The 25,099-nt window shown below is 33.4% G+C and overlaps 3 protein-coding genes across 3 annotated transcripts; all 3 read right to left on the bottom strand.

The window, feature by feature from the left end:
- Positions 1–462: 462 nt before the first annotated feature.
- LOC146931339 (BTB/POZ domain-containing protein At1g50280-like) lies at positions 463–3,057 on the bottom strand. Its single transcript, XM_085702822.1, has 3 exons — positions 2,832–3,057; positions 1,543–2,724; positions 463–1,115 (listed from the first exon to the last, which is right to left on the bottom strand). Exons 1-3 carry the CDS (start codon positions 2,892–2,894, stop codon positions 714–716), a joined length of 1,647 nt encoding a protein of 548 aa, XP_085558948.1. The 5' UTR covers positions 2,895–3,057; the 3' UTR covers positions 463–713.
- A 5,802-nt stretch (positions 3,058–8,859) lies between these two features.
- LOC146931338 (ADP-ribosylation factor GTPase-activating protein AGD2-like) lies at positions 8,860–21,077 on the bottom strand. Its single transcript, XM_085702821.1, has 19 exons — positions 20,948–21,077; positions 19,530–19,606; positions 18,720–18,820; positions 18,220–18,290; positions 17,007–17,069; positions 16,823–16,867; positions 15,936–16,001; positions 14,532–14,579; positions 14,344–14,439; positions 14,215–14,256; positions 13,356–13,574; positions 13,099–13,230; positions 12,807–13,025; positions 12,475–12,561; positions 12,113–12,382; positions 11,602–11,723; positions 11,404–11,482; positions 10,099–10,517; positions 8,860–9,322 (listed from the first exon to the last, which is right to left on the bottom strand). Exons 1-19 carry the CDS (start codon positions 20,996–20,998, stop codon positions 9,208–9,210), a joined length of 2,322 nt encoding a protein of 773 aa, XP_085558947.1. The 5' UTR covers positions 20,999–21,077; the 3' UTR covers positions 8,860–9,207.
- Positions 21,078–22,803: 1,726 nt separating this feature from the next.
- On the bottom strand, positions 22,804–25,027 carry NAP57 (NAP57 homolog). Its single transcript, XM_085702820.1, has one exon. The coding sequence runs from the start codon at positions 24,918–24,920 to the stop codon at positions 23,079–23,081; it is 1,842 nt and encodes a 613-aa protein (XP_085558946.1). The 5' UTR covers positions 24,921–25,027; the 3' UTR covers positions 22,804–23,078.
- Between the last annotated feature and the right edge of the window lie 72 nt (positions 25,028–25,099).

Raw genomic sequence — 25,099 nt, 5'->3', positions numbered from 1 at the left:
AAAAGATAGAGTTTAAGGGGTTGAAGTTTCACTGAGCTTTCTATTTTATTTTATACTTTTTTTTTCTTTTCTATCTTGTTTATTTTATTTTATGATACTACAAGTACCAAACAAGAGAAGTAATAATTTCTCAATCTCTCCTTTCCCTCCTTTGTCCTTTACATAGTATCCATTATTTTCTTTTCCCTTCTGCCATTCCAATTAAAGCCTAATGATCAAATTTTGGATGCAAACGAAAGAAACACAATTATGGCTCATCCCAGCTCTAAATACATTCTCCAAAGTACTGTCAATGTGTGCTTTAAGTAACATCTGTTTTTTATTCACACAAAAAAGTAACGTGCTGTTGCTCTCTTTTATGTCCTGTTCCTAGTATTTGACCTGAAGTACTATGTATAACTCATGTCCGCTGGCATTTCACTAATTGTAAATTGCAAATAAATTTATAAAGAAAAGACACAATAATACAATGGTTCAAAACTTTATTATCCTCAGATACCTTATTTTTTGTATTTTATCCAATAATATTTGTCATGTAAGCAAGAAGTTTGAGATTTACAATGATGGAATATTTTCTATACCATTCCTTCTATCACATTGAAATTCTAGGCAAAATATAAACTCAATGAAATTACAGCTTTTTACAATACAAGAAATACCAATGTATAACAGATAATAATAGACAGTTAGTCAGGTACACAAGAGGAATGTATTCAACAATATCTCGGCAAACCTCTGGCACGGACATAGTTGAGCAAAACATTGCGGCTAAACATATTTGAAATCTGACCGTTCATTTCTTCGAATTTCTCCAGTTCTACTGCCTTATATTTCAACACCTCCAGGTTTAGTTTCATGTGTTTTTTCTCTTGGGACAAGCTGTCTATGCTGGCTTCATTATACAAAACTATTTGGGAACGGCTTTTTCTTGGAGTCTCTGTTACAAAGTTGCTCGTTGGAATTTTAGTTTGTTGAGAAATAAGCGCCTGCATTGCAACCCCTGGAGGTATTCTGGGGTTCTTGGCCAGATCTTTACTGGCTCCAAAGCTGAGTTTACCATAGTTAAGACATTTGCACAATCTTGATCTTTCCTCAAACGGGACATTTGTATGAGACTGCAAAACATTATTAGTTCATGAAATTAGAAAATTTTGCATTATGTTATCATAGTAGTTAAATGGTGCTGTGAAAGACAACAGAATTTTACTCTTATGCTATAGTAATTGGTAAATGTTGTCAAGTTCAATATTAATATCAATGGCACTTATGAACTGCAATTTTTTATTCACTGTAATGGCCTCAGCCCAAAATATATGACACAAATATGAGTGTGGAAAACTTTAAACATTAATTTGTGTGTGTGGGTGTGGAAAACTTGAAAAAAGAATATACCTCATTACAAAAAAATGCTGATTTCAGAAAGGAAAGAATTCATTGGAATGGCAAAATAAGTTATTTATGCATCTGCTCTTTCGATTTCTTATGATTCTTTAGAATATGATGCATATGAAAATCAATGGAAGAAGGGCATGTGAAATTCACCTCAAGATAGATATCAATAGCTCTATAGACCCCATCAAAGCAATCCCTTGCAGAGTCAGGCAAACATTCTGCAACTCCAAGAAATTTAGAGATCTTGAGGTTCTGATCAGGTGATATCTCTCTCAAATACTTGTCAATTAATCTACCAACCCTTTTCATTTTCTGCAAAGACATTCCATCAGAGCCATTGGTATCAACAAATTGTCTAACCAATCTTATCACCAAGTTAACATCATAATAAATTCCCATATCATGTCCAGAGACCAAAAGGTCATCCAGTGTAGCTTGTTCAAGCATCCCACCAATCAATTTTTCCAGTTCAGTTCTGCAACCTTTACTCAAACCAAACCTAGAAACAATCCTTAATACCCAAAAAAGTCCTCTGCAAGTGAAGTTTTTCTTACCAACAAATATGACTCCATAAGCAGCTGTTTCTGCAAGAGCGGCATATTCACCGCTGCTTCTGCAATCAACAGCTCTTGTTTGAGTAGCTGTTTTCAGATATTGCAACAGAAATCTTGTAAAGATTAAGTTGTTGCTATCAGCTTTGTATGACTGAATACACTGAAATAGTTTCTCAATTATCTTTGGAGGCAAAGTCGCCAAATCCTCAAACCACCATGCCTTGCTTGGCAGAATTGACTTGATTTTTTCTGGTGTAGTTTGTGTCGAAGAAGAGAATCTCTTGGCAGAATTGCTTTCTGGTGAAGACGGTGTTGATGACGATGATGGTGACGATGACGATAAAGAGGTAAAAGAAATGTTGAGGTTTGCATCTGAATTTTGGACAATCTTTGTTAACAATGCACTAATGATCTTCTCCAATAGACCACGGCAATCTGCATATTCATAAAACATTTGGCAACTCATTAGACTTACAAGTATGTCATTCCATTTCCAGTAATGGATTCCCTTCAGAAAAGTTTCTGTTTGTTGCAAAAGATTGTTGTTGAAGACTTCCTCAGTCATTCCAAGATAAATTGCACAGCAATGGAGAAGAGACACATTGTCTATAGTAATTGATATTTTGCCATTGTTGTAACAAAACCTTGAAACTAGCTCAAATCCATCTGAGCCTCCAGGGAAATCATTGATCCTAATTCCCATCTCCTTCACATGACATCTTCTCTTTTGATGATTCAAGATTTTCTTCACCTTTCCACAGTATTTTGATATAATCTTCTGCAAAATAAATGAACTAGCTAGAATCAACTCACACATAAGATCATGTATATAATAACTATATTATATTATACTACAAAGAATCAATGAAGAAGACTAATGCATACCTCTTTCAAAAGGAATATCTGTTGACCATTAATTTTGATTTGCAAATCACAAGACTTTGCCATAGCTACTTTTGCATTGAATGAAAACAAGAAGTATTTTTTTCTTTGCTTCTTGGTATGTTGCTTTTAGATGAAGAGATATCCTATTATCAGTCGATGTCCAGGTTAAAATATGAAGTTTCAGCTAAAGTTTTCCCTAACTATTTAGACACTTTCTCATTGATTTGAAATTGAATGGTTTCTAATCTCTTATTTATTCTCAATCTAATAATGAAAATATGTTTATGTCATTGAATATGTTTTTCTGCCGTGAGTGTACAGTATTAATTATGTTAAATATTTTGGCAATTTTATGACAGATCCCATGTATATGTTCCATATAGGACAAGTTTTGTGATTATTGTAAACGTGGAGGCACAGGAGCTAATACCCTACATAATATGTATTTGGCAAAATTGTCCTATTGTCTTTTTAACCAACAAGTTGTTGTTCTTCTATCTTAAGAAATAATATAAATTATGAACTAAATCATATATCTGTTGGTAGGACTAATAACAGAACCTTTTGTGAAGTTTCATGTAGGAAACAGTAGTGTCTGTGAGAAATGAAGTGGAAACTCAAAGCTTATTTGTTAATATTTTATATCTCTGTCACGTAATGTAGCTAGGGTTCTCTGGCTAACCTTATTTTGAATGAGTGATTCAAATTTAGGTACACGTGAAGGTAGAGATTCTATAAGTATCGTTAAGATGTGGTTCACTTTTGATAATGTATATATTACTATATATTTACTACCATGATTAAGAAGTTTTTCAATAATTTAATTTCTTTGGGAGAAAAAGTAGTAGCATAAATTTTGTATATTTGAGTTGTTGGTATATTAGGCTAACAACAAAGTTAAGTAACCAACTCAGTTAAGTTTAGTAAAGGAGTTTAATATTTGAATCCGATTATGAAATATCCAAATTAATGACTGAATCTCATTGAAAGAAATATTTACATTTAATGGACGCATGTCTTGAACAAGCTTACCACTTGTGGAGAAAATATGTTGAAAACCAAAAAGAAAAACTACAAAATTATTTGCAATATTCAATTTTCAAACGTAAAATTTTATACATTTTGTAGTTTTGTAGAATCCTATTATATGACAATCCTAATTGCAATTTTGGCATGATCTTGCATAGCAGATAAATAATGAAAAAACTCAATCATTATTTTATGGAAACTCTCTTTCCTTTACTTTTGAAAATGGAGGTGTCGGTGCTGTAGGCCAATTTTTTTTTTTAAAGCATTTTATATAAACATTCATGGGCTATATCATAGAATTTAGATTGATTTTAACTCAACGTTTATAAAAACACCTTCTTATAATGTAATATTACCCACTATTTATACATTTTTCGACCTTATCTCGTTTAATACAAGACTCTTAATATTTTCTCTCATACTCAAAGTTAGACATCTATTATGTGATCCAAGTGTTTGGATAGCATGAGACACAACAAAATTTGAATAAATTATATCATCTTAGAAATTGAGTTGAATATAACTCAACTTTATCCATCACTTATAAACATATTTTCATACTTTATCTCTTCCTATATAAACCTCATAACATTTGACAGTAATTAATATCTAAGAAGAACTTGGACAATCATTTTTACCGGAGACCTATGTTGCATGAATGTGGTAATGGGTAACGATTACATGTATGTTGCATAATTTTTTTTATTAAAAGAAGATATGTGTATGTATCTACGTTAATACAAGTTTTAGGCTAAATTATATATTTAGTCTTTTTTCTTATTCATTGGTTCACTTTGATCCTATAACAATTTGTTGTTATGTTTTCGTCCTTTAATTGTACTTGTGCTAGTTAAATTGGTTGATTCCGTCAATTTACAATTTTAAATGTCTAAGATAGATTAACATTGCATGTGGTTCACCAAAAAAGAAAAAGATACTACCTCCGTCCCTAATTATAAGACCCTTTTGAGAATTTCATCTTTTTATAAGACCCATTTGTTATTTCCAACTACATTAATTATTTCTTTACATACATGCCCCTATTTATTATATATTTTTTCTTCAATCAGCAATAAATAACATATGGAAAACATAAACTAACTCTATCCCTTAAGGAAAGTGTAAAAACAATAGTAATTACAAACAACTTTATTACAAATATCCACTTTCTTAATTCCTGTGATTTTAGAAAAAAGGTCTTATATATAGGGACGGAGGTAGTAATATCTTTTATGGATGATTGGTAACTACATCGGTAAGTGCTCTTTAAACCTTGAGACCTTTCATTACCCTCTTAAGCCCCGCGAATCTAACTCACCTAACATTCTATAACTAATAGAAAAGTTTCTTTTATTGTGTATTTTTTCAGCTCAATTAGTAAAAAGTTTGGCCCAGTTTAATTGAAATTAATAGAATGAATAATAATTACTTGATTACAAAATGTCCATTACTGGGAATTCAAATTTAATCTCCTTCCGGACTTCACAAACAGCAGCTAACTCAGGACTCAATTTGCTAACGAATAATTAGATGTGGTAATCAGTATCAACACAATATCATCAGTCATTAGCTTATAAATCGGCTGGCGAAAATAAGAATAATTTTATCATCATATATAAACGACCTCTAATTTTAAGGGCAGATACTTGTCTCCGAAGCATGCTACAAATTATTATTAAGTTGATAATTAGTCACGGGTCTCTCTGCTCTGCGTACCAATGTCAAACAAGTGGATCCATTTTTTCAATAATCAAATCCTCAGCAAAGGACATCTTACCTATAAAATAAGTAATCTGTCAACACTCCCACATACATACATACATTTTATAATATTCTTTTATGGCTTCACGTGTAGATTTTTTTCTTTTTTGTAATAAGTTTTCTTAACTTCATTTTTCGGTGGAAACTTTTTCTTAACTCATTGTGTTCGTAAAGATAAATAATGTATATTATACAAGTTCAAAAGACATATTTTCTAAAAACTGTGATAATTTATTTCCACACTTTTTATTCATTTTTCTTTCAATGCTCATACCTACAATCCTTTGTTTGTTTAAGACTTAAGAGAAAACACATAAGCATTCTTTTATATATTCACTTTATTTGAGAGTAATTATGTTAAGAGTAATTGTGTTGTATTTCATTAGCAAATTAGTATAATCTAGGTAAAGGCTAGTTAAGGAACACTTAGGTGAAATGTTTTCTTAAGATACTAGGCAAGTATAGATAGTGTTGGCTAGGAGATATATACTTGTGTTGTGTGTCACCAATGTCCAATAATTGATTAGTGGAGAAAGATGTGATTCTCAGTTTGAGGGTGAAACTGAAACATGATTAATAATAGTTGTGACAATCTCTCTTTCCTTTACTATATTTTAATTAAATTGGACATCATTTATTTGAATTTGAATTTTATTTAGGGATTGAAATTTGTTTGATTTAAAGTTTATTTGAATTTTATTTAGGGATTGAAATTTGTTTGATTTAAAGATACACCCCAATACACACACAATTCAACATGTTTGCTTCATTATTTTCCCTTCAATTCCATTACTTTTCTCTTATTTTTCTTCTTATCTTCACTTTCTTTTGAATAATTGAGGTGAATTGTTGTAGAATATATAGTTGAGACCAAATATATGTATTACTGAAAGAAGTTTTTAAAAATTAAAATAACGTTAACATTAAATGAATTAGTCGTATTATCTTATCTATGTTCAGAGTGGAATGTTAGAATTGATTATAAAATTTTGATAAACAATTTTGCGGCTAAAAAATATAGATGATTAATCCCCTAAAAAAAATATAGATGATTAATAATTTTTTTTTTGTATTATTATAAATTGTGTTTTAAGATAGATATTTTCAACGAAGTTTGTCCCTTGTATTTTTTGGCAATTCTATCTATTTTAGTGTTTCTTTTGTGTTTTTGATTTTCCGAGAGTTTTAGTTTCTTTTTCCCAAATTTCTCTTTATATATTTTTTTGCCAATTAGTTTAGTGGGTAAAATTTTCAAAGTGAATAAGTGGGGTGTTGGGGTTCGAACCTCAACCTTTATATATAATAATGCATGTCACTGTCAACTGAGTTAGACTCATTAATACATGATCAGATGTTATAGCAGACGACCTCTATGCACTCCATCTTTAGCCTAAAAAAAATTGTGCTCTAAGCCTCAATTTTTTATGACACGGCCGTCACATGTGGACTCAGATAAACATTTTCCATTGGCATTCTTGCATAGACTATTTACCAAGTTTGGTCAATATTGCATAATAGAAGAGTGTGCCATGTGAGGTTATATATCTGTATGACATGTGTCTAAAAAAAATCTGTATGGCATATGATACAGACTTGGAAAATACCTTACATATTACATGTCTATATCACTTGTCCAGTAAATCTCTCGTGTTAGAAATAGACAATGGATAAGATGACAAGTTTTACATAGCTTTTCTTTCACTTTTGTGATGTGTTAGACCTTCTACAATGGGGGATAACTTTAACCTATTAGGCATTGCTACTGCATAAGCATTCTTATTTGAGAGAAAAACGAGTGGCCTACAAAAGATATTTGAAATCGGCTTGTTAATGAAAGCAATTTCATACTTGTGAAAAACAACTTTAAAAAGACATTTATATAGAAACACAACGAGAAGTATCTCATACATATGTTGAGTAAAAAGATATATTTGGGACATAGTAAAGTAGGTATAAAATATATTTGAAAGCGATAAAAAAATAAATCATTATACTAGTATAAAAATATAAATTAATGTAAAATTACTTATTAGAAACTTTATTGTTTTTGGTAACACGTGGGAACAAAAAAAAAAAAGAAAAAGAAGAAAAAGGAACATGACAAAAGAAACTCCTAGCCAATGAAGATTGGTTCAGTTCGTAAAAAGTTAACTTATCCGTACGGTCACGAGTTCAACTCTCGTTGTCGATGTGACAATCTCTTTAGTGGATGATATGTAAGTACCTTTGTTAGCGCTCGTTGAACCCTTAAGTCTGCCCTAACCCTGGTGAGCCTCCGAAACTCAACTCATCTAAATTTTTCATGTAAAAAAAAAAAAAAAACGCCTAGAACATCAACAAACAACACAAAAGACAAATCCGGAATGGATGCATCTAAGATCACCAAACTCTCACAACTCATAACACTCGATCTAGCCAAACAATCAGCAACAACATTGCCTTCCTAGAGTTTATGAAGAAACTCAGTGGATCAATCCTAACTCAATAATTTCTTAATCAAACTAATCAACTAGTCAAATCTATAAAAAAAACATTCAAGGGATCCCACACCAAATAAAGCACATGAAGGAAATTTGAATAGCAAACAACATAACGATGACCAGTAGACCAACAAAAATTCATACTATGATACAAAGCAAGAATCTCATGGATAATACAGCAGTGGTCAATACTACCACATAAGCCACACAAAAATGAAACCCTGTGATCCCTTATGATATCGTCAAACCCTGTCATACTTGGTTTAAACACTCTATCGTACACAAGAGATACCAACCCAAGGGAGGCTTCCAGGAAACACTTATGGCTATAAACCATGAGTATGAAGCTAATTAGTGTCCTCAAAGGTAGTTCGAACATGATAATGCATAATGACAACTGGAGCAGAGAGATCTGGCTTAAACTGCTTAGAACCTCAAACAAACACTTATTTCTAGAACAACAAATCTTCCAAAGAATAATCTCGCTACAATAACACCATGCCTGTCAATAGAAGTTTCGAATAGCCACTTATATGCGTCATTAGTAGAGTATGTGCCAGATAAAACGTTCTCCCAAACCTAGATGTCTTATGAAATTATTTTATTAAAATTTTTTCCGACATAAATTTGTTTAGCTGGTAAGGATTCAACTCATAAAATTATTAAATACGAGTTTTGCTGTCGTTGTAAAAACTCTGTTGGTGGATAATAATATAACAACTTTGGTTCTAATTGAAAGAAATATGGATCCAGATAAATTTAAAAGTCAATGAAGTACCTTTTGGTGAATTGGGCGTGATACAATTAAGAGTTAATACATCAAACTTTATGTTGTTGAACAACAGCTTATCCACAATATCCGTAATAACACTATAATAAACACATTCAAATGTTTGGCAATACAAATTCTGCACTTCATCCAAATATTTCTCTATAAAAATTTGTTTAATACAAGTGTAGCTCATGCGCACAACAACCATGTGTAACAGTAGAAACAGACCTTGATCTTCATTTTCAGGAGCCATGCTATAAACTCTTACAATCAACAATAATTTCCCTGTCCTTTGCACAGTTCTAAATAGTATAATATGTATGCCGGTTCCACCTTACTGGCATTCAACAAGCAGGATAAATAGCTCTTCGTCAGTTATTGCTCCCATCTCCATGGCTCTTTCAAGCACAGTATGTCCAGCAGCATCTTTAACTGACGGTTTTGCGCCCCTGGTAAATTGGCATGTTAGTTTATGCTTCAATTGGTAGTATGTATTAGACAGAGACACACGCTGCAATACAAGTGTGTCTCTCACGCATAAAACAATGTAGAAAGAGATACATGACGCAAAATAATTCACGATATATAGAAAACCTTAGCTGGCTGTGCATTGATGAGAAGTTATCTGAGGAACTGATAGACAGTATAATTAGTAAGGCTTTACCAAGGAAAATGAATGGTATTTTTGAGATAATTATGAATTAAGATTTTTCAAGGGAATACAGGATAGACGCACATGGACAGAACCCTTCTGCACTGGTTATTTTGTTCAGATGTAACTTAATATACTCAGATATCAGACCCTTCTCTTTCTTCGTAAAAGCTTAAAGACGGCACGATGCCCATTGACATTTATTGGAGCAAAATGATAAAGGAACTCGTGTCTGAAAAAAATGAACTCATGAGTGTGATAGAGGACTTGATTTATATGCTTATCTACTGCATTTGGTTGCCAGCATCTTCATCAACAATTCCTGCCTTGGATTTCAGTGGGGTAAAGTTGTACTTCTAGCTTTTTTGTGGTGTTATGGCTGTCTCCAACGGTTTTAATATTTTAATGTAATTAAGGATGCCTTAAATGCTGTTCAGACATCGTTGTCTAAATTCTTCCCAACACCTTTTTTTAACAGGGAAAAAAAAGAGCAGGATAGAGACGAAGAATGTATGATTGCTTACTGAACCAAAAGAACTTAGTAAAAAAAACTGGTTTAAAATAAATCATTACCTTCTTAGTAAAAACTTAGCCAATGGATTTTTCCCACTGGAAATGCAGTGGTGCAATGGAGTCCTTCCATGATAGTCACACATGTTTATATCAGCACCAAATTGGAGCAACAACTCAACCATTAATGTACTATCAGAATTACACGCCAGATGTAATATAGACCAACCACGGAAACAACTTTCTGTTTCATTAGCCTCTTTAATCCTCAAACAGGCTTCAGGATCATGCTGATCTCCTTCGGTATCATCATGGGGAACCACATCTTCATATTTCGTGTTTATCGGATTTGAAGTTGATGTTACAATAAGGCGATATACTTCTCGTACGTTTATAGCCTGGACTGCTTGCCAGATTTTTGTGAAAACTGAAGGATTTTCGGGTATATCCTCTTCCCGGATGACTAGTGATTTCTCTACATACTGATCAAGAAAACACGAGTTACAACAATATCAACCTCAGAAAAATAGTGAAGAAAACAGAGGCTTCATAATCAGATAACACAGCACAGGAATCATAATGTCAAGACGTAAACCTGGCATATGATTAGAAGAGACAAAATATATGAGAGAAAGAGAGGGATCAATAAAATCAAGACCAAAAGTATAAATTAGATTATATAGGTTGCCAATCTAATTCTATTTTCCCTAAGAGCAGTGATCCAGGTACAAAATCTCGATAAAAGCAACACTGTCAAATGTCCTATGGCTAATTCTATTAGTAGTGAAAACCAGTAATTATGTCCAAAATGGTGAAGTCAAATCCACAAAATGCTATTCAATTTCAAAGAAAGGCCAAACCATACAACTTCAAAATTGATAGTTGATAAATGATAATTATGTCCATCATTATCCATGTCAGCAAAACTATGCATAATAAGCGTTGTCACGTCATAAATGAATAGGCCACATCATAAAAAATTACCCAAGAATGAGACCAGTGACCAAAATTCAGAAAGAAAAAGAAAAGTTAAATTGGGGGACCAAAAACAGGTTTTTTAATGAGGGGAGCAAAACTTCATTTTTTTTTTTTTAAAAAAAAAGGGGGGGGGGGGGGGGGGGGGGGGGACCAAAAGTGCATTTAAGCCTTTAAGAAAAAATATTCCTCAGTGGCCAGAAGAATCATTAAACAATGCAAAAAAATTCCTTATTTAAAGGACAAATTAAAAAATATAATTACACTATCTCACTCATGTCTTATTGTGAGATATCTTAAATACAATATAATTACCAATAATCAAGCTTCCTTATTGCAGTAAACCATGAAAACTTCCCTACAGAAAAGTGAAATTGAACTGAAAATGCTTACCTTCGCTTGGATGTACTTTTCTTTGAATTGGGAGGGATCTGTGAAGCATGGTTTCGAAGGCACATTTGATTCCCCTACACTGCAAATAATTGTTCCCAAAAATAAAGGATTACAAGCTCAACTACCAAATAAGTGAAATAACTCAACAAGAGATGAAGTGCATACTGTACATTGCCTTAAAGAGAGCCAAAAGAATACCTTTCATCACGATGTAGAAGCAAGCCCTCCCAAATAGAATTACAATAAGTATTACCTAAATTATTGAATAACTCCAAAATGGTAGGTTCCCAAACCTTCACATCTAATGTTATAGATCTCACCTGCAGTTGGCAGACAAAATTTAATGACCTTAGGAAATGGATAACGATCACAAATACTAAGTGAGAAATCACATTATTTAAGAAAAATGATTCAATTCAACTATAAATACAAACAGAAGTGCATATTATTTATTAAAAGTGAAAAGTAATAAGATTCTTAAAGTGAAAGCCCTATACCCATGAAATAAGAATTGGAAAATTCAGTAAGCAATTTGTACTGTATAAGTACCCTAGAACAATAAAACTTAGAACTAAAATTTTAAATCTCAACCCATGGATGCTTCAATGTTAAAAATGAAAACAAATTTCAATCCAGTTAATAAAAAGTACCATTTCTACATGATAAACACAAAAGAAGAAATGGTTTGCATTTGTCTGAAAGAATGCACCTTTGAGATATGAACTCCAAGATTGCGATGCACTCCGGAGCATTCAATACACAACAGTATACCAAGGTTTAAAGATGCCCAGTCTGGTTCAGGAGCACTGCACTCAGCACACTTATCATTCCCAGGAACTCCCCTTAAAATATTAGAGACACTACCCGCTTCTTCGGAAAATGCATTGTCCATCAAAGATTTATTACTATCCTCTTGTTGACTTGTCAAAGAAGAACCCACTGAGTTTTTATTTTCTAAATGCAATTTACCATAATGTGGCTGCAAAAATTACAAACGGAAAAATGTTGACATGACATCAAATGTGGACATAATGGCAAGAATTTATGTTTCAAAAAAGTTGAGTAGATAACCTGTTGAAGAAACTGAAAATTAAAAAGCGAGGTGATAGCTCCAGTAATTTTGTTTACCCAGTCCATCCTATCAGCTTCGTTTTCAGCCTGGTGAAACAACTTTAAAGAATCAACTAACAAAAAATAATCCGAAAGATCTAACAAGGAACCTTGACAACTTTAACAAACAGGATGTCCATTTTCAATATTTACGTTTGAAAAAATATCAAACAAATGAGAGATCGGTACACGATAAGAAACTATGTTTGGTTGGATGTCGCCAAGATAATTAACACATTACAGAGGTTGATTATATGACTCATTCAAATATATAAAATAAGTCCATTGGTCACCTGCAGCGTATATGTTTTTGACGGAGAAATAATACGGAAGCAAAGCCGTAGATCTGTATCCTCTGCATCCATCTTTATGGTGGATGTGCACAGATCGACTGGACAACAACCCAAAATATCCTCATTTAGTGACACTGCCCTATTATGCCTTGAACGGAATCTACCAAACATGCCACTATTTTGTTCCGAAGAACGACTATAATTATATGACTGAAATCCCTGTAAACAGATTTCAAAGAAAAACATCAGTAGATTGCTTGAGTTGAAACAAATATAAAAAAAGTATTCCTACCGCGGGTTTGGGTCCTTTTGATCTGTAATAATATAAACTCCCATGGTTATCAAGTACAAAAAACCTCCTTTTCCAATCTCCTCGCATCCTTGATGATCGTTTTAACAGATAGCCTTGTTTAACTGTTTGAATCTAAAATCAGAGATAAATTTTTTTTTTACTACAAGACAAAATAAATCATCAAAATAGAAATAAAAGACAATGTATCTTGAACTGTAGAATCATCACATATTAACCGGTAAACGCCAATTACTTGCCTCGCCTTTGGTTGCAGACTGCATCCCTGCTTCAAAGCTTTTGTAAGGTTTCAAACCTGAAGGACGGGAGCCATCAGCACCTAGCATAGGTTCAGTATTGCTGCTAGAAGCTCGTATGTTTTCCAGCTCTGCCTGTGTTCTGTATTCCTGTATCCTTTTTGCAAGCTTATCTTGCTCAATATTAGCTTGTTCTTTAGATTGTTGAGCATATGTTAGCACCTAAGTTAAGGACAGTCACCAAAAATAAAATAGATAGTGAATTTTCTTCATGAAGCAATCTAGATTTGAGTTGTTCTAAGCCACCATCATCAAATATTAAAGAGATTACTTCAAATTTGATCATTGTTTAAAATAAAATTTACTCAAAGTTTATATATTCAACAGTCACAATGTATAATTAAAATTATTTATAATGTGCCCCAAGCCAGTTAGAATAATCAACAGTATAGAATAAACAAAACGAGCAGAATAGTGCATTCCTGGTTAAAGTATAAGACAACAACTCGCAATAGATATCATCTCGAGCTTCAAAGGTTTCAAATTACATAAATAATGCAAGAAATTCGAACAGAGACAAAACACTGGGCACGCATAATGATGATGCCTCTATTTAGTACATCCACGAACTTTGTTAATCGGATATATAATAATTTTTGTTTGGCCATGGGTTAATCAATATTTTTAGCTACCCACAAGTAACATTGGAAGTAAATACCAAGCCAGAACCTAAAAGCTTAAGTTTTTAGGCAAAGAGACAGACATGAATAATTTTATACTAAATCTTAACATGATCAAATTACTCATAATCATATCTTAAAAATATATTCCCTTGTAAGAATTGAACAAAACTATTAGTTACCTGGTGAATATAAGGCTCCATTTGGCTCAGTAAGTCGTATCCCTAAAGCATAAGATGACTTGTTAAGTCCAAAATAATAATAAAAACCTTCAAGTTCACTCATGAAGAATTAGCAACCAATTTACAGACCAGTTTAAAGTATCTCAGATGGGCATCCATTATTGCACTTATGGATTCCAAGAACTCGTACTTCTTTTTCACTTCAATATTCATGAGAGAGTGTACCTGCACTCCTTAAAACCCAATAGCCAAATTCATATCATAAATAAGGTTGTTGACTTGTCAGCAAAAAACATCCATAATTGTAAAATACATACTAGATTGAAGCGGCTTTTCTCAAATGATGACTTCGAATTTTGTAAACCCTGCCATTAATCAGAGTATCATATATTTGATTAAATATTGGACTTATCAATAGCCATGAAAGAATATTTCAATTAAAGAAAAAACGCAATGGATTATAAATGTGAGCAAATGTGTAGAGTCGTCCATAAATCAATATCAACAATAACAAGCCGAGCCAAGCCTTATTACACTAGTTGAGTTGGCTACATTGATTGAATGGTACCATAAATCCCTATCATCCATTAAGTTTACAGATAGACTCCTCAATGTCTCACTTAATGGTCTGTCCTATAGTTTTATCAGTGTCCACGTAGAGGCTTTAGAACACAAGGTAGCTTTTACTAGAAATACAAGGCATGCATGTGTCTTGTCATACCATCCCTTAAAAATTATATTTCCAGTACTGCAATTTAATTTTCAGATTTAAAACCAATGGAGATATCAGGATGCCAAGCTCTCCAAAAAGAATGCTGATCTGAGAGTGTGACAGTATCGACCTAACTGCTATAGATTAGAAATTGACCATTCAGAAAGGTAAAAAATTCCTCCAGATGATATGGAAGCTCCTAAGACCTATTGGCTATTGCTGAATTCACAGGATATTAAAAAGGGAAATGTAGCGCGCTATAAAGATCTTTCCATGGCAAGGTCCAAGAAAAAATCAAATCCCTTGTAGATCAATATAGACGGTCTTCCCCTGCATTTGCAAGAAGCTGATTTCATAACTCAAACTTGTGAGCTATTAGTCACAAAGAAGCACCGTCAATCATTGCATCAAGGTTTCAGAAGATATTGTTTAGATATTGGAAAGTTGTGACTGTCTAGTTTTATCTTCACTATTTATTGTATTGGTTGTATTGACTAATCTTCCCTATTAATTGGGGATTAACTAGGAGACTCCTGCCCTATATAAATGTACATTCTCCCCACATAATATGATATAATAAACATATTTTCAGTCTTAAGAGATATATCTCAGTAATATCATTTTAAGGTTGTCTCTTTGAAGTTGTTATTAAAGAAAGAATAATGAACTATTGAAGATTAAGGTTTTTTAATTTTAAAGGACAGATGATGAAAAGAATAAAAGTGATGAAACTTTTTCAACCTTTTACCACTAAATACAAAACTAAGCCTTCAGAGGGACAGAGGACAAAATCACTTCAACATTCATTACCATAACAGCAAAAATTTATATTTAAGCAGGAAAATGATGAATACATTCTAGACTAGATCTCGATATAAACTCCAGCATGCAAAATAAGTGCACGTTCATAACTCTTAGAACTGACAAATTTTTCACTGCAATCTGTATCTATGGCACAGCACAATATAAGGGAGAAGCAACTGATCATTTACTAATTGATATGGCAAACCTCTTCTAATTCAGCAACAATATCTTCCGGTGTATTCTTCTTCAAAGAAACAAATTTTTCTCGTGACTGTACGAAAGAGATACACAAATACTGTTAGAAACCACGACTGATGTCGATTTTAAGCAACTGGGTATATGGGTTAAAAATAATCAAAAATGAAAAATACATCAGATAAATGGAAGATCTATAACATTGAAGTCAAGGATGCAAGCAGATTACTGCTTTCAAAAGTTCCATTCATGCACAAAGTAGTAATGCATTTATAGATAAAACTAAATGATCTAAATCAGCACTTAAGCCATTGTGAACTTACGCAAGTCTTTTCATGATGGTTACACGAGTACTTTGATTGCTAAAATAGCAGTTTGGTTTATTTTCTAAAATTTATTTTATCTCAAAATATCAAGGATTGCTACCACTGCAGGAATAACTAGGCTCTCATAAAAATATAATTTATCATTAATAACTGCAAGTTCAGTGAAGAGACAAATAAAGTGAAGGGTTGAGAATTAATTGCAAAAATAAGCAAGTCCAAATAAACAACAGCCAATTACCATAAGAGATAAAAATTCTTATGCACCAACAATACAAACAAGACAAGTTTAACATCACATCAAAAGACTAAATGCATCCAAGTAACTCTTTTGAGAAATCCTAAAAGCTAAACAGTAAATAATGGTTTAAAAAGGGAAAAAGAGTCAAATAAATATGATGAACACCCAAAATAGACGCGTTAAAAAAAAAATACCAGTTAATCTATGTTCAACACAAGAACTGATTTGTAAGAAGAACATCTAAACTTGTAAACACAGGAAAAATATAACACTGACTTATGAATGCCGATTTGATTTACCAAAATTACTGATTATATTATAATTTCTCAATACCTGATCATAAGAATGCACAGATTTGTCAAAACGACGGCGAGATTCCTGATGTAAGCAAAAATGTATGGAAACATAAGAGAGAAAGTTTAAGAGATTTCACTAAACATATTATGTGCATAAAAAATTGCAACAAAGAACTTTTACAAAAGAAACACCAACTTGAGAGTGGAATACAGATAAATACCTTGGCATCTTGCAAATCAACATTTATAAACTCTGTCAACCGGTCAACCAATACATGCTCTACCTATACAATAAATATGTCAATTTCTCCACAAAAAAAAAAAAATGATTAATAAGACTGAATATGTCTTTGGAAAATGCCAACCATAAATAAGTACAAAAATGTCGCTCTTCAACTATTTCTCTCTCTCTATTCCTTTAGTATACAGCCTAATAAATCCAACCCGCTGAGCAAGGATTCGTGAAAAGAAGATCGTAAACCAGGAAGGAACTTTAAACTATAATTCATTTTTTATCAAACAAAAATTGGAGCCTTCAAAACTTTCCTTCTTCCAGTGAAAAGGTAAACTAGGAACTTCTACAGGTTAAGTCGTCATTTACACGCTACTTCAAAGTTTTTGGATGCGGAAATTATAGTTTATGTTCCACTTTAATTTATGTGGATTAAACGAAATGGCAACTGAATATTATTTTACCCATTCAAGTTAGGTCTTTCGACAAACAGAACTTGTGCGCAACAAAGCACAATGGAGATAAACAGAACCAGTCAAATAATTTTCTTTCTTTTTTTTGGGTCTATAGACGGAGTGCCAAGCACCACCTGAAAACTCACACACACAAAGAGGAGATCCCGAGTTCGAACCCGAGTAACCACGAAAAATGTCCAGTCTAACAATCTCGGCATTGCCAGTTGAGCCGAGACTTGCAAACAATTTTCATTCTATTCCTACATGAATGATAAGTATAAAATATACACATTCTATGCAAGATATTTGAATATCATCAGCAAAATATGTACATGAATACCCAAATCTAACTCATTAGCCTGTCAAACTTACTAAAGGGCAGCCTGGTGCACTAAAGCTCCTGCATATGCAGGGTACGGGAAGGGGTCCCACCATTTGGTGTATTGTACGCAGCCTTGCCTTGTTTTTTACACAAGAGGCTGTTTCCTGAACTTGAACCCATGACCTTTCAGTCACGTGACAACAACTTTACCGTTGAGTCAAGCCTTACCCTGTCAAACTTAGTATCAAAGAGAAATAAAAAAGATTGTTTTCTTGATGTTTGCTTTAGTAAATTTGAACAAGCTGAATACAAGGACCAAACAAAATTGCTTTCAAGGTAAATCATGTCTTAAGGTAATTCTCACAGTCACTACTATCTATTGAAACTCCACGATAAAAGTACAGCATTCTGGTTCAAGGACTCACCTGTGAGCGAAGAAGCTCTTTAAAAGTAGCTAATTCACGTAGTGCAGTGATAAACTTGGATATGACGGGTCCTGGTTAGAAAGCAAAATACACTTAACTCTTAGTAATGGTCAAGGCTATCTTTAGTGGATATCAGATATCCCACTTAACATCAAATAACAAAGCAGCTTATGCACAGCTTGAATGGTGACAAAGCTGTCCCCAAGTATATGGTAAAAAAATCAACTATACCATTATGTAACCGGCAAAAGTCCATTCACTAATTAGGGAAAAGTTCTGTGAAGTTAAAACCTTTAACAAGGAAAAATAAATTAAGCTGCAAATAACTAAAATGGACCATGTTGATAAACAAACTAGGTGTTTTAAATGCTAAACCAATAACAATTTTAACACAAAATGAAAATATATTTCTTCCGTAAGTACAAAAGAAGTGCCATTTGAAATTGTCAACTTGTACGAAGAGGAAGTAAAACAATATATTACAATAAATTTTTAACAACCTCCAATCGATACACTAACAGGATCGTCATGGCCACCTCCAAATGCTTCTAATGAATCAGCAAAGGCAAGTTCTCCATTATATGCTTCCCCTATAGCTGTCCTGAGGAGATATAGAAGAAAGCATTAATAAATTGCCCTTGGTGTGGTTCCAACAAATGGTTTAAAAATTAATAAGCTAAATTGATTGGTGAAGTTATCAACCAAAATGCGGTGCTTGTTTGAACTTTAAAACTGTGTCTTTTAGCCAACACTTCTACAGTTAGACCCAAAATTGACATACTACCATGAAAAATTAGCTCTGCTTTATTTTAATTTAATTAAACTTGAAGAACGTTAATATCTAGATCTAGATATTCCACATTCACCACTTCGAGGTCTAGTTTGGTGGCACAGTGGCATTGACACTGTTTTATATTTGAACACATTTGTATTCGATTAAACAAATTAATTTTTTCAAAAACCACATTAAAACAACAAATTATGAAATAATCCTATTAGAAAGAAAGGGGGAGATTACAAGTTTACAACTGGAGTAAGATAAGAAACTATCCTAAAAAGTATAATGAAAAGGTAACAGACTAACAGTGAGCCAAATTGTACACAAATGCAACAGGGCTGTCCAAATTATCAATAATAGAAATCCCCTTGAAACAACCAGGAGTAGCCGGCAAAAAATAAGCCATGTACTTCATTCTATTGTACCCAAGTAAAATATTCATAAAAAATAAATAGCTTCAAATTCCAGGATTGATTTAGTAAATTCAAAATTACATCTAATACTCTATATAGGAATACCGTCAGGCACTTACATAAACTTCTTACACCCTTTGAATAGATTCTGACACCGATCCTTTAACTCATCAGCTGTTTCTTCAATAGAAAATAACTGTTCCATGGAAAATAAATAAATTACTGCAAGGTACCATCATTCTTAATCTGGTAAAGGAGTATCTGTTTTACACCAAAAATGGATTGGTTCAAGTGTTAAGGGACTTGGGCCCCTTAAGCATGTGGTCAAGGGTTTAATTCCTGACACATGCGTACGGAAAAATCCAGTTGGGAGGGGAGAACCCAGCTAGTGTGCCCCACAGGTTCTCCGACGGAGATTAGTCACTGCTATGTGGCAGTGAAAACTTCGTACCAATATCATGGTAACCCAAAAAAAAGGTACTATTTGTTTTCCAAAACAAAAACAAAAAAGCTACAAATCTAAGATAAATGATCAATATAAATAGTACTATTTACACAGACAATATAAACAAATTTTGCACATACATAAAACTATACTTCACATTCTTGCCATATCATTATATTTCTTCTAGAAATCTTACAAAGTGAAAAGATGGTGAAATATGATTAGATGTTTGTGTAAAACTTGTTTGCATCCGTATAGAGTTATTAAACTCAATTAAGAAAAAGGGCACGGATCTCATTTTTGGATTTTGTTTTTTGATGAAGGTATTTTGACAGATGGATATCGACAAAACTACTAAACGCATAATACAAAAATGCATTGTGCAAGAATTCAAGTTCCATTCCTTTTTGTAGATACTTTACCCGATTGATTCCTATGAGATAGGAACAAAAAGTATAAATAACAGAAATGCACATGCTTGTTTGAGGGGAAAATAGCAACAGTTATAGGAATTGAAAAGGACAGTCACACGGGTAGAAACAAAAGTAGATAACAAGGAATCGTCGTTGGGGACACACAAAGAAACAATGATCAATCAAACTAACAGTAAGAACAGAATTTATTCACCAGGGAAAAGCTTGTCTATTGAATCTCATCACTGTTAAAGAGTCCCATGTCGGATAATAGATGGTGTGACAATGTATTTATAAGTGGGGGCAATCCTCGCCTCACAAACTTATTTTGCGAGGTTGTGTTAAGCTCAACCACAATTTCTAAGAATCATGAATCACTTTAGAGCAGCTATGAAATGAAGCACAACACTGACACGTGATAATAATTAATTATTTGAAAAACATGTCTTTGATCAAAAGCGTTGGTGTTGCATAGGCCATAAAGAAAATGGTATTGGCACAGCTAATTGTAACTAAATCCTTGTTGCTGATTTCAATTTCAATCAAATCAAGGAAAATGGGGAATAAAAAAGTTGGCTATGGTGATATATAATAATAATAATATAATAATAAAATAAAAATAATGTTGAGACAGTAAAGTGAATCTGAAGAGAAAGTGAATTGAAATGAAGATAGGAACCTGTTTCTGGAACATTGGAGAATCATCAAGCTTCACGAAAGAAGATGCCATTGCTGTGTCTGTCTGATCTCTCTCGTATGCTGGATGTTCTTGTTTTTTTGTTGTTGTTGTTGTTGGGTGAAGCTCGGTTAGAGTTTAGATCCCATGTCAATCAATACATACATACATACATTAACATAACATACACATCAATTATCACATGCGTGTTCGATTATTCAAAGATTTGAGATGCAGCTGGCTGACGTCACTATAATTTAATTTTGTTTTTTTGAAGGGATACAAATATTTATATATGTCTAAAAAAACTCATTTTATTTTACTTTTTGATTAAAAAAACACATTTTTATTTTCATTTCGTGATAAAAGTTTCATTTTATTTTTATTCTTTTTAAAAAAAATAATATATAGTATTAAGAAAATATGTAGAAAATTTAAATGCGTTCATTTTATGGGTAGATCTTTTTAAAATATCTTTTGTATATTGATGTGTCAAACTTTAACTTTTCAACTTTTAAGATAAATTAGTAGTATCAATAAGATATATCTTTGAAAAAATAATAAATTCATGTAATATAATATTTTTGGATCGTGAAATTTTGTTCAGAGTATTTGGTCTATTATTCGACAATAGTTAGACATTCATTTGGCACATTTGTTGCATCTTTCTGATCATCCCATCCAATTTAGAAGTATTTGGTCTATTATTCAACAATGATTAGACATTCATTTGATGCATTTGTTGCTTTTGATCTTCATGAATGGTGGTTTAGTCTCGGTATGTGCTTGAGTTTCATCACTTATCACCTATTCCTCTTTTTGTATTGTTGTGATTTTTATTTGATTGTAGGCACTTGAATTTTATCCTTGCACATGGTTGAGATTCTTTGTTGGGTTTAATATTTTTCATTTTGACTTTTTCAAAAAAAAAAATCATATAATAATTTTGTACATAAGCTTGTATTTAGTGTGAGTTAGCTGATTGGAAGTTGGAATTAACTTGAACAATGTTACATACACTACCCAATTTTTACGTTCCCACCTTCTAATATTTGACAAAAATACTACTATACAACCAACTTAGATGCAGATTCTAAAGTTAATTCATAAACTTCATGTTTTAGCGTTAGCAATATAAAATTCATTATTCATCTGAGAAAGTGTTTTCAAAACATTTGTTATGTGCAAAAGTTCAATCACAAAATACACAACGCTGGTGGCAGGGATGATAACGGTTCTTTCAAATCTTGTGCTGCATAACAATTCTTCTCTGTGTAACATCACATAGTAACTGATTGATAAGTGAACTGATTGAATTTGCAAAAGCGCCAACATGTGTACTTGATACTGGCTAGGGGAAAGGGATCCTAGTAACTGGAGTTTGAGAGGCAAGTAAAGTAAAGTCAAGCATCAACCCTTTGTTTTGTTTTTTTTTTTTTAATATGTAAATGCACTGCATAATCAGAAGAGAAGTTCATTGTGATAATGTGATCCATCACTTTATCGGCAAGCATTGACTTTTTTTAAATAAAAATAAAAACTAAAATGTTAAAATTTAATGGCTATCTTGTATCTTGTATAGAACACAAGATAGTCTTTCAAAAAAAAAAAAAAAAAAACACAAGATAGTCATCTTTTCTCTTCTATAAATGAGGAATGATTTCACTGGTTTTCCTGCCATGGCAACTTAAAGATAAACACCTAAGCAATACCATATATTCAATGATTAACTGTGAATGGTTGCTGAACCTCTGTAAAGATTTCTATTAGTCAGTGACCCAATATAGTTCTTACATGTAAAGATTTCTATTAGTCAGTGACCCAATATAGTTCTTACATAACAGAAATGCACCAAATCATGAAAAGGGTAAATGATCACAGGCTACCCAAGAGTAGCTAATACAGTGTCTCATTAAAACTACTAGAACAATCTTTAGCAAAGGTCTTTTATAGATGGCATACTACAAGGGACTAAAAACATGATAATTAAGGAGGGTAGAAAAGGAGCAAAAGAGCTAAACTATAAAAGTTCAAAGAAAAAACCACAAACTAAACAGAGTGAAATTATAAATAAAGAAGAAATAGCATTACATGTCTAGTCCATTAAACCAAAACGACAAAACCATGTCTTCACCTATTCTTCTTGGGCATCTTTGTTTTTCTTTTTCTTGTGCTTCTTCTCACTTCTATCAGCATTGCTCTCATCCTTTCCGTTACTGATCTCTGCAGCATTATCTTTGGCTTCTTTCTCTTTCTTCTTTTTCTTCTTCTCAGACTTGTCCCCCTCAGGCGAACCGACTTCACTCGTTTCCTTGTGCTTCTTTTTCTTCTTCTCAGACTTTTCCACTTCAGGAGAACCATCTTCACCCTTTTCCTTGTGCTTCTTTTTCTTCTCCTTTTCAACCTTCTCCTCATCAGAAGATGCAGCAGCTCCATTCTCTTTATCCTTCTTCTTTTTCTTCTTCTTTTCTTTCTTCTCATCTTCAACCTCCACAGCCGCTTCATCTACTTTCTTGGTCTTCACTTTTTCTTCACCATCAACTTCAGCAACTTTGGACTTCTTAGCAGGAGCAGGGCTATCGACAGATTCATGTTTCTTTCTCTTACGCCCTTCCCCATCATCCTTCTTAACCTTCTCACCCTCTTCATCAGCAACCTCTTTCTTCACATCTTCAGTCCCAGTAGCAGCCGCCATACCAGCAATCACGGCGTCCCCACCAGTAGGTAAAACAACATTCCTCATCCACTCTTGAGGAGTACTTTCATTCGGCTTCCCATGCTTATCCAGCTTCCCTGCAGCAATCAGCTTCTTCTTCATAGAAGCCCTAGGACCCAAACCCCATTTCCTCGGATAAGTATCCCTATCCATAACCACCCTCTTGATCTTAGCAACAATACCATGATCACAAGTAGCCATAACAGCAGTAGTCATCTCAGCAATACCAAGGGCAATAGCTTCACCCTTGGTAGTCATAAGCACAACCTCCTCACCAGGTTCAATATCATTCTCAAACCTAAGCAAACCCGGAATCATCAACTTAGCACCATAACAAATAGCATTCACAGCTGAATCCTTAACGACCAATCTCTTATAACTAGTCAAAAGAACCTCCAAAGGCATAACAACCCTCCTCAAATAAGTCTCATCGCTCTTCTCCTTATCATAAACATACTGAGCATCCATAACATCATGCATAGTAACCATATTATCCTTCTCACCCATAATCCCAGACCTAACCCTCCTAAGCTCTTGCATATGACCACCAACACCAAGAACTAAACCCAAATGAACACACATAGTCCTAACGTAAGTACCAGCCTCACACGAAATCCAAAACACAACTAAATGTTTCTCAGCATCATATTCAAGCATTTTACTTTCATAAATAGTTCTAATCCTAAGTTGTCTCTTAACAGCAGAAATCAAAGGTGGTCTTTGAAAAACAGCACCAGTTAAAGTTTCAAGAGCACGAGCTACCTTAGCAACATCAGGAACAGCAGAATGAAGCCTAGCAATACAAACATACTCTTTTCCAGCACCTTGTTGAGACTTCACCAACCTCGTTGCTCTGTCAATACAAACAATCAAATTCCCAGTAACCTTAGGATCAAGAGTACCGCTATGACCCGTCTTCTCGACACGAAGAATACGCTTGATCCAAGCAACAACCTCATGAGAGCTAGGGTTAGCAGGCTTATCAAGATTGATAACACCATATTTCAGATAATCAGCAATGGGTCGTTTGAGAGGTGAGTGACCAGCTGGAAGGGGGGTATAGTGACCAGTACGGACATTGAGGCGGTCATAGTTTTTCAACAAAATGGGCCAGTTTGAGGTGTCGATTGTAGGTGTTAGTTTTTCAGGTTTGATCATGAAATCTTGTTGGTTTTGTGGTTCATCTGGTTTTGTATGTTTTTCGGTGTTTTTCTTCTTCTTCTTGCCTTCAGAGAGAGATGGGGACATGATGGAAGACATAGCCACAAAACCTTGAAATGGGTTTTGGCTGTGAACAACTAGGGTTTATGGAAGCGGCAAGAAGGGTCTGTTCTGTTTCAGTGAGCTTTTTATGCCTACAAATAAACAACCTCTGTGTGTGTTTTTTTGTTGAGATAAAACCCTAGTTTTGGTTAGGCTCTTGTTGTTGGGTCTAGTGC

This window comes from Medicago sativa, chromosome 4 (assembly GCF_051527215.1).
Source record: "Medicago sativa cultivar Bolivia chromosome 4, Bolivia_mono, whole genome shotgun sequence".
Classification (NCBI taxonomy): domain Eukaryota; kingdom Viridiplantae; phylum Streptophyta; class Magnoliopsida; order Fabales; family Fabaceae; genus Medicago; species Medicago sativa.
The sequence above is the reverse complement of the archived record's forward strand: the minus strand, read 5'-3'. Positions and strand labels throughout refer to the sequence as shown.

Excerpts from the sequence above, each read along its gene's own strand:
- LOC146931339 (XM_085702822.1), bottom strand. The coding sequence starts at position 2,894 with ATGGCAAAGTCTTGTGATTTGCAAATCAAAATTAATGGTCAACAGATA. Across the intron at positions 2,725-2,831 it reads AGATATTCCTTTTGAAAGAG|AAGATTATATCAAAATACTG; the intron begins GTATGCATTAGT and ends TTTATTTTGCAG. Across the intron at positions 1,116-1,542 it reads CTATTGATATCTATCTTGAG|TCTCATACAAATGTCCCGTT; the intron begins GTGAATTTCACA and ends AATGTTTTGCAG.
- LOC146931338 (XM_085702821.1), bottom strand. The coding sequence starts at position 20,998 with ATGGCATCTTCTTTCGTGAAGCTTGATGATTCTCCAATGTTCCAGAAA. Across the intron at positions 16,868-17,006 it reads TTGATTTGCAAGATGCCAAG|GAATCTCGCCGTCGTTTTGA; the intron begins GTATTTATCTGT and ends TGCTTACATCAG. Across the intron at positions 13,575-14,214 it reads TGGAGCCTTATATTCACCAG|GTGCTAACATATGCTCAACA; the intron begins GTAACTAATAGT and ends TCCTTAACTTAG.
- NAP57 (XM_085702820.1), bottom strand. The coding sequence starts at position 24,920 with ATGTCTTCCATCATGTCCCCATCTCTCTCTGAAGGCAAGAAGAAGAAG.